The 13,627-nt window shown below is 52.8% G+C and overlaps 1 protein-coding gene across 1 annotated transcript in view; it reads left to right on the top strand.

The window, feature by feature from the left end:
- The window catches only part of EFCAB6 (EF-hand calcium binding domain 6), a 221,574-nt gene that overhangs the window by 193,030 nt on the left and 14,917 nt on the right, over positions 1–13,627 (top strand). Inside the window, exon 25 of the mRNA XM_047067112.1 lies at positions 8,258–8,485. Within this exon, the coding sequence (XP_046923068.1) occupies positions 8,258–8,485 (228 nt within the window). The remainder of the gene's footprint in view (positions 1–8,257; positions 8,486–13,627) is intronic.

Below are 13,627 nucleotides of genomic sequence, written 5' to 3'. Positions count from 1 at the left end.
GAGCGGGGAGGATGAGCCACGGGCTGGGGATCCCAGCGCTGTGCCTACAAGGCTCTCCCCATGTCTTCAGCCAATGGCTGTGTGAGGGCCCAAGACAGTGGCAGAGACATCAGCCTGCAAGAGGGAGAGGGGCCCTGAAGCTGGGCCAAAGGGATGGGCTCCAAATGAATTCTGCGTAGGTCCACGCTCGCTTCTCTTTGACCCCCTCAACTTAGACTTCTTCCCTCTGGTCTCCCCCACCCAGGCTGCCTCCCTCGGACCCCCCCTAGACTTCCTCCCTCTGACCTGCCCCCACACGCTGCTTCCCTCTGACTCCCACCCACTGGGCAGCTCTTGGGGGATCCTGAGCAATGGCTAGATTTGGAACCACAGGTTTATGTTGTAAAGCAGGGACTTGGTTTTTACCAAGTGAGATACGTGGATATGTTTGAAACTGAAGCACTCCAAGTTATTTGCAGGCTCTGTGAGGATTGTATACGTCATGTATTGGGACGTTATTTCTTTTATACATTTCGCCAACAGGGACCAGGAATTTTCTTTGTGGCAGTGGGGGACGGTATTTCTCTGCGACATCAGGAGGGACAATGGGGAAAACAAGGCTCCATGAGTACCCTTGGGTAAATGAGAGAAAATTCCTTCGAAACATACAAATCATTCTCCAACAGGGTCAGACCCATGGTGTACAGGATTCCACTTTTTATTTTCTTTTTCTTTTTTGCATTTAAACAGTACCCGGCACAGCCAGGCATGCATACAGTTGTCAGATGAGCCGTCGAGGGCTGGAGCACCGAGGTGCGGGCCCCGCGGCTCCCGTTCCAGACAACGGTGTGGACGAAGGTGGGCGCCCGGCACCCGATTCCTTCCCTGTATAGCTCTTGGTGCTGCAGCTACGATTGCTATGCCGGGTGAGGGTGCCTTTTATGGGAAGCGTAGCTAGTGTTGGAAAGTGACATTTGCATCTCAAGATAGTGGTGTCCTTTCTGATTAGGAGACACATTCCTTCTAGTTATAGAAAAAGCACCATTTCTTTCCCCCATTCAGATATAATGATCACGTGAGAAGCTCCAGAACACAGACGCGCCAGACCAAGAGCCATCTGTTCTTCCCTGGCGTCTTCAGTCCCTCGGAGCGAGGCTGGCGGTGGCTGAGCGGCTTTGTTAAAAAGCAGGGATGGGAACCAGAATGCGGGTGCCTAACGGATTCGGCTCCTAAGCGCCCTGACGGAAGAGCCAGGAGGCTCTGCCCTTCAGAGGCCGGTGGGTGCCCTGGGCAGCGTGGCGTGCGGAGCGGCCGTGGGCCCGGGGACCTCCAGGTCCGTGGCACATCCCTGGGCACCGAGGTGATGACGGTGGTGCCGCTGGGGGTGGCGTTATTGGTGATCCTCGTGTATCCTTCGTACCCTTTTTGTCGTTGCTAAGTTTTCGACAGCGAACACGCAATAATTGTTGCAGGCAGGAAAAGAGTATTTCCCTCGGGCAGCAAATCCACCTTGGTGAGAAGTTTCAGTCACCCGCACTCTTGTGTGTTGGCCACGAAATTGTGCCGCTTCTGTTCTCCTTGGGAAGTGCCCGCGTGTGTCCCCGGCCCGGGGGAGGGCTGGGGGAGGCGTGTGTGCAAAGAGCCCGGAATGTGCGGGCCCACGCCCTTGTCTCTTTCCGACCCCGGGCATTCCCCAGCCTCCCGACCTTGCCGTGTGAGGACGTGGCCTCCAGCTCTGGGTCTTTGGCTGACTTGCCCCTGCCTTTCCTTGCCTCCCAGGCCAGTCCCTCCTCCTCAGGGAGGCCAGCTACGTCCCTGGCAGGGTGCCCCCTTCTCAGAGCACACGACCCGCTTAGGATCTCCGCTCGCCCCTGAGACGTCGCCCCGGTCTCTCTATCCCCGCCTCGAGACTCCCCCTGGGCAGAGACTTTTTCAAAGGATTACTTCTTAACCTCCGCCTCCCCAGTATCCGGAAGAGCGCCTGGCACACAGCAGATGTCCCACGGGTGTTGGTGAGACTCCGTACAGTACTCGAGGGCATGCGTTCTGTGCTCATTCTCTGCTAGTGCACCAGCACAGGTGCTCACCCGTGTGAGCACAGGGCTCTGGGAGTCAGGCGTCACTCAGATGCGTGCACAGGTGGAGAGCAGGGGTCCCATTCACATCCAGGGCTGTCACGCTGAGCAGGGCTCCCTGCCCAGGCTCTCAGCAGCACCGTTCACAACCAGACTGTCCCAAGCCCCGGACCTCAGGACCCCTGACCCTCGGGGGCGGCAGGACTCCTGGCTGGGGAGTTCCCATCATCCTCCTGACTTTGTCTTCCCTTACCTCGCCACCCAGAGAACAAGCATTAATATTCGTGTGTCTGTGTCTTGTGTCTGTGTTTATGTGATCACTTGGACCATTTTATGGTTCTTTTCCACTTAGTACGTCACAGACGTTTTACTGTATTATTAAATAATTCCTTAAAAGACTGTAAATAGCTGCATTGTAATCCATCCTATAGAAATATCATATCTTATTTAACTGTTGCCCCGATGTCAGACATCCAAATTGTTGCCAGTTTTTTTTTTTTTCTGTCTCGTAAATTTTGTAAATAATCCTGTAGTGGTCGTAATTCCATGAGCTCACTGTGTTTCTTTCCTGAAGGAGAGTCCTGAAAGGAGAGGTGCTAGGTCACAGGAACTTGTTACGGCTTTAGATCCCTTATTCCACCTGCTCCAGCATTGAGCTCATCAGTCAAAAAATGTGCCAGTTTGTTAAAAGAAAACAGTCGGATCTCATTTTCATTTCCACTGCTTTGCATCGTGACAAGGTCAGAGACTTTTAACCGTAGGTTCAGGGCCACTGCCCCGAAAGGCCCACAAGGATCCCACCAGTTCATTCGTTGTATTGGTCGTGACATTTTCCGTTCTATGGGTGCATTGCTTATCCGTTCTTTCTTTGAACAAGCATAAGACCCTGCTGTGTGCCAAGTCAGTGGGGGATTCAGCAGTGAACAAAAGACTAGAGCCCTTGCCTTCGTGAGGTTTATCTTCTGTTAGGGTGAAGAAGACAATTAAGGAATAAACACACAGGGGATCGGAGAACAAAAAGCACCACAGAACACCAGCGAGGACAGGGGAGAGGGAGTGTGGAGCGTGGTTCTAAACATGTTCTAAAGACCTTGAAGGAAGTCTGCAAACGGCACGTGCAAAGGCCCTGAGGCAGAAAGGCGCTGGCTGTGTTTGAAGCAAAGCAGGAGGCCTGGTGGCTCTGAGCAGAGAGAGCAAGGAAGACAGTCACAGAGGCGAGGTCAGAGGGTAATGAGGGCAAGTCGGAGAGGGCCATTGTGAAGCTCTGCCTGTTACTCTGGGCAACAGGTGAAGCCTTTTGAGAGTTTTGCTTGACCTGATGCACACCTTAAAAAGATCATTCTCAGAAGAGAGGGACGATGGCTTTTTAATGAGGGCTCTGCCCTCGCCTATCACTCCGTCGAGGGAACAAGTGTTAATACTTGGGGGGGGTGTGTGTACAGGTGTGTGTGCACTTTAAAAAGGTCATCCACAGAGGGCGATGGCTGCGCGCGGAAGCAGGGAGACAGTTGCAGTAATCTGTGCAAGAGATGATGGTGGCTTGGACCAGGAGGTGAGAATGGAGAGTCAACTTCCATTGGGACCGTGGGCGGTTAGGGAGTGGGGGTAGGTCTTTCGCAGGCGACTCCGGGCCTGAGCTACTCGAAGCACATGCTCCATTTGCGGAGGTGGAGACCTCGGGAGGCCGATGGTTTGAAGTTGACGAGCCAGGAGAGAAGAAGGAACTTTCCTTGATGAAGCTCGGATGTTCTTTCTTGCTTGCGAGGACCGCTCTTAACCCAGAGCTGACTTGGGGTCAGCCACGCCGTTCCCCGCTCCTTCAGTAGCCTTGACGTCATGGCCCAGCCACAGCAGAGGCCTGTTTCCCACCCATCAACAGCCCGAGCAGGTGGCCACGGATTTATTGGCATGGTCCGAGACCAGCTACACTACTCTGATCATAGCACGTTTATGACATTTTAATATCCAGCAGGTCAAAGGCTTGATTACTTGCCTTTCCCAAAAATGTCACGGCTATTCTGTATATTTATTTTTCCGTATCAACCTTAATGTCCATGTGTCTAATGGTTTAAACATTTTTTTATGTTTATTCATTTTTGAGAGAGAGAGAGAGACAGAGCATGAGTGGGGGAGGGGCAGAGAGAGAGGAAGACACAGAATCCGAAGCGGGATCCAGGCTCCGAGCCGTCAGCACAGAGCCCGACGCAGGGCTCAAACTCACAAACCGTGAGATCGTGACCTGAGCCGAAGTCGGACGCTCAACCCACCGAGCCACCCAGGCGCCCCATCCATTGAGATGTTTCTTAGGATTTTATTAACTTGTACTTATAATTCGAGAAGACCTTTTGAAATGCAGTCTTCACATCTGGGATCACAGCGCACGTCCCTTTGCCATCCCATCCTTGCTTTCTACCCCTCCCCCCCCCCAGAACGTGCACAGCTGTCTCTGTATACCTTACTCTTGCATATGAAATTTCTCCCAAGATACTCAAGAGCTTGTCACTAATGTAAACGTGTGTTGTTTTCACAACACAATTTCTAATGAGTTATAATTACTGCCCCCAAAATGGTCTTGCTTTTTGCATTTTTGGCTTCATTCCAGGCACTTTCCTCGTTGTCTTGAACTTCCTACTTGTGCAGTCACATCCACAAATAAGGATGAATCTTGTCTTTCAACATTTATACCGTTTATTTCATCTTCTTGTCTTATTTCAAAAGCTGGAGTCTCTAAAAATGTGAATCATAGAACTGTCAGTGAGCATGCCTGTCATGTTTCTGACTTTAACGCTTTGTCACCCATTTAATATGTTTGCAGATGGCATCTGGCTAATATTCTCTTATAGGGAGGGAGTATTACACATAAAGTCTTTGTTTTATTTCTATGTGGTTTATCTATCGTATTCTATTCTATACCATTTCTATCAGGAAGAGCTGCTGAATTTTGTTAATGCCTTTTTGCCATCTGTCGGTATGTGACCTAATGTAAGGAATTGAAAGATTTGCTAATTCTTTAAAATGTTTTTAATGTTTATTTTTGAGAGAGAGACAGACCGACAGAAGGCAAGTGGGGGTGGGGCAGAGAGAGAGAGAGACAGAATCCAAAGCAGGCTCCAGGCTCTGAGCTGTCAGCACAGAGCCCAACGTGGGGCTTGAACTCAAACTGCGAGATCATGACCTCAGCAGAAGTCGGACGTTCAACCGACTGAGCCACCCAGGTGTCGCAAGATTTGCTAATTCTTTTTTTTTTTTTTAATTTTTTTTTTCAACGTTTATTTATTTTTGGGACAGAGAGAGACAGAGCATGAACGGGGGAGGGGCAGAGAGAGAGGGAGACACAGAATCGGAAACAGGCTCCAGGCTCCGAGCCATCAGCCCAGAGCCCGACGTGGGGCTCGAACTCACAGACCGCGAGATCGTGACCTGGCTGAAGTCGGACGCTTAACCGACTGCGCCACCCAGGCGCCCCAAGATTTGCTAATTCTTAGAGGACTCGTATACTTGGAATAAATCCTAGTTGATTTTTTATTTAAAAAAAGGACAATGGTGCTAAATATCTCTAATGGTCTTTTAAAAAATGTTTTAATGGGGCGCCTGGGTGGCGCAGTCGGTTAAGCGTCCAACTTCAGCCAGGTCACGATCTCGCGGTCCGTGAGTTCGAGCCCCGCGTCGGGCTCTGGGATGATGGCTCAGAGCCTGGAGCCTGCTTCCGATTCTGTGTCTCCCTCTCTCTCTGCCCCTCCCCCATTCATGCTCTGTCTCTCTCTGTCCCAAAAATAAATAAACGTTGAAAAAAAAATTAAAAAAAATAAAAATAAAATAAATAAATAAATAAAAAATGTTTTAATGTCTTCACATTAATGTCCACAAATTAGGTTGGTTCACATTTTTTATTTCAAGTGTTTACCGTATTTAGGTATTAGGGAGATATATAACGAGCTGGAATACTAAGTATTCCTGTCCGTGTGCTGGAACAATTTGACTTACATAAAAATTATCTATTGCATAGAAGTGAGATTCAGCTTGCCCTTAAAATCAGCTAGGCTTGGCACCTTTTTAATAATAGACGGTAGATCTTATAACAGCCTTTTCAGTTTCTTTTATGGTTACCTGTCTATTCAGACCTTTCTAATACTCAAGTTAAATTTAGTAATCTATATTTTGCTTAAAAATGATTCAGTTTCCTCTGGAGCTAAAACCATATTAACCTAAGGTTGCATAATCCGCCTGGTGAGAATTCTTCTATACCTGTTGCTAGAAGAGTAGTACTTCCCATTTGCTGTGTGTTTCAACACTTTCAGAGAGCACTCACATATAGCATCTCATGTCACCTTTACTCTGCCCTGATGGATGAGGAGACCGAGGCAAAAGGGGCTAGTGGCTTGCATGGGGCCACACGGTGTGTTAGAGGGAGAGTCTAGCGTCAGACTCAGGGCTCCCACCTTCTGGTTCTAGATTGTAGATCGTCCACCCGTGTTCTTTCCAGTTATGTCCACCTGGGGCCCATCCTTCTCGGGACACAAAGGAGTGACAAGTGTGAGGATGGAGTCTGAGCGTGACCCTCCGTCGGGGGGGGGGCTCCCTTTGCAATCTGAACACCAGCACCCCTTGGGACGTTTGGGGGGCTAGCCACGTGCTTAGCTATGGGAGGTGAACTTTAACTGTTGGAACATGTATCATCTGCGTCAGTAACATCACTCTTAGTTTCTAGAATGAAAAAGGAAAGGCATTCATTTGCTTTGAATGTCTCCAAGAGGACGTATTTAAAAGCTCCTTTTAACCTTTCGGCGGTTGAAGATGAGACAGGCTGTGGCCCGAGTGTAGTGTGGCCACATTTTTGAAGATATTTGCAGCAGCACTCTGTGTTTGACCCAACTTCATAAAGTAACATTATGATCTGTCCTGAAGGATAGTAACGCATGATACATATATTGCTGAAAATGAGACATGACCGTTTGGGGGGGGGATTAGTCGTGAAAATCTCGTAAAGGTCTCAGCACAGCGCCGTGCGTCATGAGAGGTGCTGCAGCTGACAGGCACGGCGGGGTTTGAGGGAGGCAGCGCAGTGTATTTCAGAGTCCACCCTGGTCCGGGGACAGCTCTTGTGCGTCGTCACCTGTGGGTTCTCACGGAGCCCGGTGTCCCCTCCCACCTCCAGCCTCACCCCTTCCTCAAACCCGAAGAGCTGAGCTGCTGATGCAGGGGCCACAGGTCTGGTTGTGGGGGGCCTTTTCTGACTGCAGCAAGTAGGTGATGCGAGGACTGCATCCCTGAGCGCTGTCCCCTCTCAGGAGGCTCGGGACGCAGCTGCCCTCTGAGCCCCGGTCTCCCAAGTCTGGCTTCATTGTGAGCTCAGTCTGTGCTCCTGACTGGCCCACCTGCTGTCCCGCCTGTCCGCCATTGTGGGCATCAGCAAGTGCAGAACGTGGGCTGCGGTCTTCCCCAGACCCCTCCCGCTCACCTTGCCCAAGCCCTCTTGCCAACCCAGAAGCCTAAACATACACTAAGCAGGTCCTCCCCTGCCCCTCTTTCCCCAGAGCCCATTCCTCCTCCCTCCAGAAGGGGGTCCCCGAGCCCAGGTTGCCGCTAGCCCTTCCTCGGGGCTCCCTGGCACCATGGACAGCGTCCTGAGGCCCCAACCCGCAGGCGCGCTGCCCAGGGAGAGGTGTAGAATGCTAGGGGTCTGGTCCTCTGCCCGCCTCTGCCTCCGACCCCACAAATTCTGCCCCCGCCGTGACTCAATGTCTGTGATCCTTGAGAAATCTGGGGCTTAAGGGAACACTTAGCCCACAGTGGCGCCACAGCATCGCGTAGTAACGGCCATCGAAACCTGCCTTTCAGATTCTAACCGCTGTTAAGTATAAATCCACTGCACTAGTGTCGGGAAATAAAAGCAGTCCAGAGACGTACCCCCTGTTCCGTCCCTTCCCTCAGAGCAGACACTGGCTGTGTGTTTGTGAAATGGACCAAAAGACAGACCGAGTGAGTGAACGGATGAGGACAAAGTCCCGCCCTCCCCGGGACGACTCTGCATGCAGCCTGCCTGGTGGCACTGACTCACTTTTGCTCCTTCTTCCATGGTCGGTGAGCCCAGGCTTCCCCGCCCGCCAGGTCTGACCCTCTGGTTGGGGCTCCCCCAGGGCCCAGAGCCACGAGATGGTTTATAATTTATTAAGTGAATCAATCTTCCTTTCTGCTCTGCCCAGACTGCTGCCGAGTGGGCCGAGAAAATGCCCCAAGGCCCACCACCCACGACTCCCAAGGAAACAGCACACCAGGAGCTCCTGGCTCGGATCCACAAGGCAGTGGGCTCCTGTTACTGTGCGATTGCTCAGGAGTTTGACAACTTCGACACCATGAAAACGAACACCGCCTCCAGGGACGAATTCAGGGCTCTTTGTGCTCGCCACGTGCAGGTTCTGACCGATGAGCAGGTAAGAAATGCATTTGGTTCCTCATCCTAACGTATGAGTGCCCGGCCGACGGTTCCCCAGGGCACGAAGAGTTTAGAATACTTGAAGGCTTGGGGGCAAAGCAGGGGGTGGTGTCGTTACTGTTTTGTTTTCAATCTCATTGAAGGAGTTTTCTGTTTGACAAGTAAGACTTGCAACTTTTCGATCGGGGTGCAAATTGTGTCACTTTTTTTCTTTATTTTTTAAAGTTTATTGAGAGAGAGAGAGCGAGCGCACAAGAGCGTGTGTGCAAGCAGGGGAGGGGCAGAGAGAGAGGGAGGGAGGGAGGGAGGGAGAGAGAGAGAGGGAGAGAGAGAGAGGGAGAGAGAGAGAGAGAGAGAATCCCAAGCAGGCTCTGCACTGTCAGCACAGAGCCTGACACGGGGCTTGATCTCATGAACCATGAGATCGGGACCTGAGCCGAAATCAAGATTTGGATGCTTAACCAACTGAACTGCCCAAGTGCCCCAGTCACTTTTATTTTTTAAATCCAATTAAACTCGGTTCCAGCGGCCACTCTCCCTCTCCTTCCCTGGATAATCCCAGAGCTTGTGTGACCCCAAGAGGCAGCCGGTCTTCCCCCAACACCTGAACGGGGCAGCTCAGAGCCTGTGAGTTGCTCTGGGCCTCCCGCCACCCTGCCTCCCCTCCCGTTCCCTCTCCCTGGTTCTGTTGCTAGCACTTTCGGATGCTCTGGGGATCCCACCCCAGGCATGCTGGTGACGTGCCCACCGCGCAGGCTGGACAAGGCCACCCTCTCTGAGGCCCTGCTGCCCCACACAGAACCCCCAGAAGGGATTCTCTGCGGCTCCCTCCTCAGAAACCAGTGGTGCTCTTTTTAGCTCTGGCAACCTCCCACCCTGGGCTTCTTTGGCCCCTTGTGGCCCCCCAGGGCCTGCCAGCAGGATGGCCTCCGGAGGACCTGCCTTGCAGTTTCCCGACTTCAGTCGATAGTAACACTAAATGCTGGTGCCGGGGGACGGTTCCCCGGGTGGCTTGCTCCTCGCTGTGGCCCAGACGCCGGAACAGAGCCCGGCACAAAGCAGGTGCTCAGCAAGTCCCGGTGAACGGATAGCGTGGCGGGTTTAGTGTGCACGTTCTCCACCCCCACCGTCCAGTGGCCGAACAGCTGGGGCGACACAGAACACCCGACGATCCGAACACGGAAGCAGAGCTCCCCCGCCCCCGACAGCAGACACACTGCTGCAAGCCCTCCCCACTTGTCAAACAAGCCGGTGCCCTAGTGCCACAGAGTCACCCAGGTGGAAACCGAAATCCAAACTACTTCGGAAAGTGCTCCACCGCCCTCCTTCCCCGGCTCAGCCCGAGTAGCTTCCTGCTGCTCCCGGTGGAGAGGTCACCCTCCCCTCCCAAGATGGGGCGCTCTACCCTCAGGCCTCACTTTCTCAGGGGGTCCCGGATGAGAACTAAGAGTATTCACATGGAAGGGAGACCGTCACACTCGATGCCCATCGCCACCCAGGCCTCAGGACTCCCCACCCTAAAGAACGAATTCACTAACGTTAAGAATTCGAGCATCAGATTTCACTTTCCTAAAATATCACCTTTTTAAAGCATCATGATCATTTTTGCTAAGCCGAATTAAAGTGCTTTTCCCCAGTTCGGTCTCGTAGATCGTCAGAGCTGAGCGAGATCGCTGTTTGCAAACGCTCGTCCCCATTACTATACGTGGGTGGAAGCCTTTACGATTAACCCAGTTGTGTTTATGGTTCGATGGGGCGAACTAACTAAGGTTTTACTAATGAAGATTTTTCATTTCATCTAAATGAGTAAACTGTTGCTCTCATTATAGATATAAATTAGTGATGTGCTAGCATATCTGACACCTGTACCAGAGAATCTGATTTTAATCGTCCACCAAGAAAGCTTCACCATCCCCGACACATCCAGCCTCCCGCCTCTGCAACAAAATCAAATACTTTTTTTTTTTTATTCTGCCTTCTAAAACTATGCAGACACATCGCAAATACAGTCTGCATCACCGAGGACATCAAAATCTGGCGTAAGAACCATGGTTTAAGTTGGGTGATGATTAGCAAAACTTGTGCACTGTTTGAGAAGGGAGCTTCTGGACACAGGCTGGTAAACAGGAAGGAAAGATCCTTGTGTGACCCGTGGGCCATGACCTTCTTGGTTCGATGGGACGATGTGTGGTACAGGGAGACACAGAAGTAGTTTGGCTCCCTAACATGTCGAGACCCCAATTGCCACTACTCAGAAGGGTTCCCCGAAGATTCTGGGACAGGTCCAGCCGTGTTAACCAGCATCTGAGTACAGATCTCATGTCTTCTAAAAACGATCTCATCCTAAAAAAAAAACATCCAACTATCATGAATCCGAGAGGTCAGCTTTCTTGGATGACCGAGCTCCGAAAGCAGGGAAGTACCAGCTGTTTTGAAAACTTCCGGTGTAATTAACCTTTCAGAAAAGGAGAGCAACTTTCTGAGCAGGTGGAGTTGGGAACTGATGGGGCTTTGTGGCTCCCCAGAAAGCGTGTTATAAAGGCCTGGGAACTGGGTCCACTTGGATATTGCTTAAGAAAAGAGAGACCCACAGAGAGAGCCTCTCCCGGTCAGGCAGTTTCGGTCAGTCTTGGTAATTGCGTGAGGATTTAGCTATATTTACAGCTACGTTAGGGAAAGGAAGGATCAAACATTTCCGACCATTTCGGGTGTGGTGTTTCTTTTTTCTTTTTTTTTTTTTTATTATTTATTTTTGAGAGAGAGAGAGAGAGCATGCAAGGGGGCAGAGACAGGAGACAGAGAATCCCAAACAGGCTCTGTGCTGTCAGGGCAGAGCCCAATGTGGGGCTCAATCTGATCTCATGACCCATGAGATCATGACCTGAGCTGAAATCAAGAGTCAGACGCTTAACTGACTGAGCCCCCCAGACACCCCTCAAGCGTGGTGTTTCTTAAACAGACACCTCTAGGACACTAGAAGAACACAGACAAAGAACCAGCAGTCTCTCAGGCAGACAGGTGGGGGTTTCAGTTCTGCCTCTGTGCTTGTCCAGCTGTGTGACCTTGGACAAGTTACACAACCTCTCTGAGCTTCATTGTCCTTCCCTATGAAATGGGAGCGCACAACACTCCCCAAGCTCGATGCCTTCCCCTCCAGCCGGCCTGTTCAGCCTCTCCCGCTCGCTGCTGTCTCCCTAAGCCTGCCCCCTCACATCTAGCCACGCCAACTCCTCCTTCAGGACTGGCTCCAAGCCGAGCGAAGGCTTTCCTGACCGTACCTGTAGCTGGAGGAATTGGCCATGCCCCACTTTGGCCTCCCCGCCTCTACCCTGAGCTCCCGATGCCCTGGCCTGGCTCACAGGGCACGTCTGCCTGTTGTTCGGCACAAGGCTGTCTGTCCTGACGATGCACTGAGTGGCTGAAGGCGGCACCCATCTGCTCGTTCACTTACTGGGGGCCCTCTGTGCACAGTGGTGATGTTAGGTCCTGAGCAACGAAGGGGGACCTGCTCCCTGCTTCCTTTGAGCTTGGATCCACGGAGGGGAGAGCTGTGCGTTATTTATGTTGTTACAAGCTGCTCCCTGCTAGGATGGGCCAGCAGTGGGGGCCTGGACCCAGGGGTCAGGGCAGTTTCCCTAAGGGCGTGACGTTGGGGTCGTGGGAGTTGCCACTGAGAGGAGACAGGAGAGAGCAGTGCAGGTGGAGGGAACATTCCGGAAGCAGGAGCGGCGAGCGTGTTGCATTAGAGGAGCTGCTGTGGGCACCGCAGATCTGCCCTCGTGGTCCGCGCTTTTTCAGGGGCAGGGGGAGTGAGTGAGACGTGCGTGTTGGCTGGTGATAAATGCCGCAGAGGCCCCGGGAGTGGGAACCAGGGTGGTGCGGAGGGAGCCTTTGGGTAGGGCAGTCAGGGAAGGCTCCCTGAGGAGGCGGCTCGGGGCCTGGGAGCAGAGGAGGTCGGGTGTGCGGGAGAAGGGTGAGTGGACCACAGGAGCCCGAAGGGCAGGGGAGCCGTGGACAGGGGTGGGGTGCTGCGGGTGGAGGGGCTGGGCGGGGGCGATGTTGGGGTCTCCTGGGTCTCTGCCCGCAGCCACATCCGCCATCCACTCCTGCTTCCCGCTCACTCTTCTTCCGTGAAGCTCACTTGCTTCACCCTTCTCCTTAGGAGATAGTCTGGGGACGGGATTCTGTGTCTGAGGATTCCCCACCCCCCCCCCCCCCGACACTGCGAAGAGAGCGCTAACCTGTCTTCCAGCGTCTCTCGGTGCTGGTATCTGCTAATTTGTGCACGCTTTCTCCGGGCGCCCGACCCCAAAGAGGAAGAAAGCACCCCGTCAGAGACACGGGAGGAGGAGGGACGGAGCCAGGAGGCTGTTCGAAGTCCCTGACGCCTCCACACGCAGCTTGCCCGGCGTGGCCCTTCCACGCGGCCCCACGGCCAGGCGGTTCGCCGTGGCTCGGCCTGGTTGTGGGAGCTGGACGCCTCCCACCTCGGCCTCGGGGTCTGGTCCTCGGTGACTCTAGAAAGGCTGCCCATTGGCAGCACAGGCCCGTCCCAGCTCTGCCTGGCTGCCTCTGTTTCCCCCTCAGGTAGCAGGTCGGTGGCTTGCCTCTAACTGCCCACCTCACACGGGGCATCTTGTCCCTGTTCCTGGAAGGGGTGCCGCCCCCCACTACCTGTAGCTGACCCTGGCTCCTGTGGGCCACACACGCACGGGCCTCTGGTGTCACGGCTCTGTTTCTATTCAGCCCGATTTCCCCGTTGTGCTTGAACAAGACGGTGCTTTTTTATTGTTATTATTTTTTTTAACTTTATTTTGAGAGAGAGAGAGAGAGAGGAAGTGGGGGAGGGAGGGAGAGAGAGAGGCTCCCGAGCAGGCTCTGAGCTGTCAGCGCAGAGCCCGATGCGGAGCTCGAACCCACGAACCAGGAGATCGTGACCTGAGCCAAAGTCAGATGCTTAACCAACTGAGCCCCCCAGGCGCCCCAGGACATGTATCTTCAAAAACTGCTTTCCATCTCTCTACCCCTTCTGTTCGTGCAAGTTACACACCTTTTCTACTCGGTCCACTGACGTGTTAACCGCAGTTGTTTGAAAGTCCTTGTCTGATGACCCCACAAAAGGAGCCTCCTCTGACTCTCG

Source organism: Lynx rufus, unplaced genomic scaffold, assembly GCF_022079265.1.
Source record: "Lynx rufus isolate CCGP_SWC_20201006 ecotype Redwood Valley unplaced genomic scaffold, mLynRuf1.p SCAF_7, whole genome shotgun sequence".
Lineage (NCBI taxonomy): Eukaryota > Metazoa > Chordata > Mammalia > Carnivora > Felidae > Lynx > Lynx rufus.
This window is presented reverse-complemented; position numbering and strand designations above follow the sequence as displayed.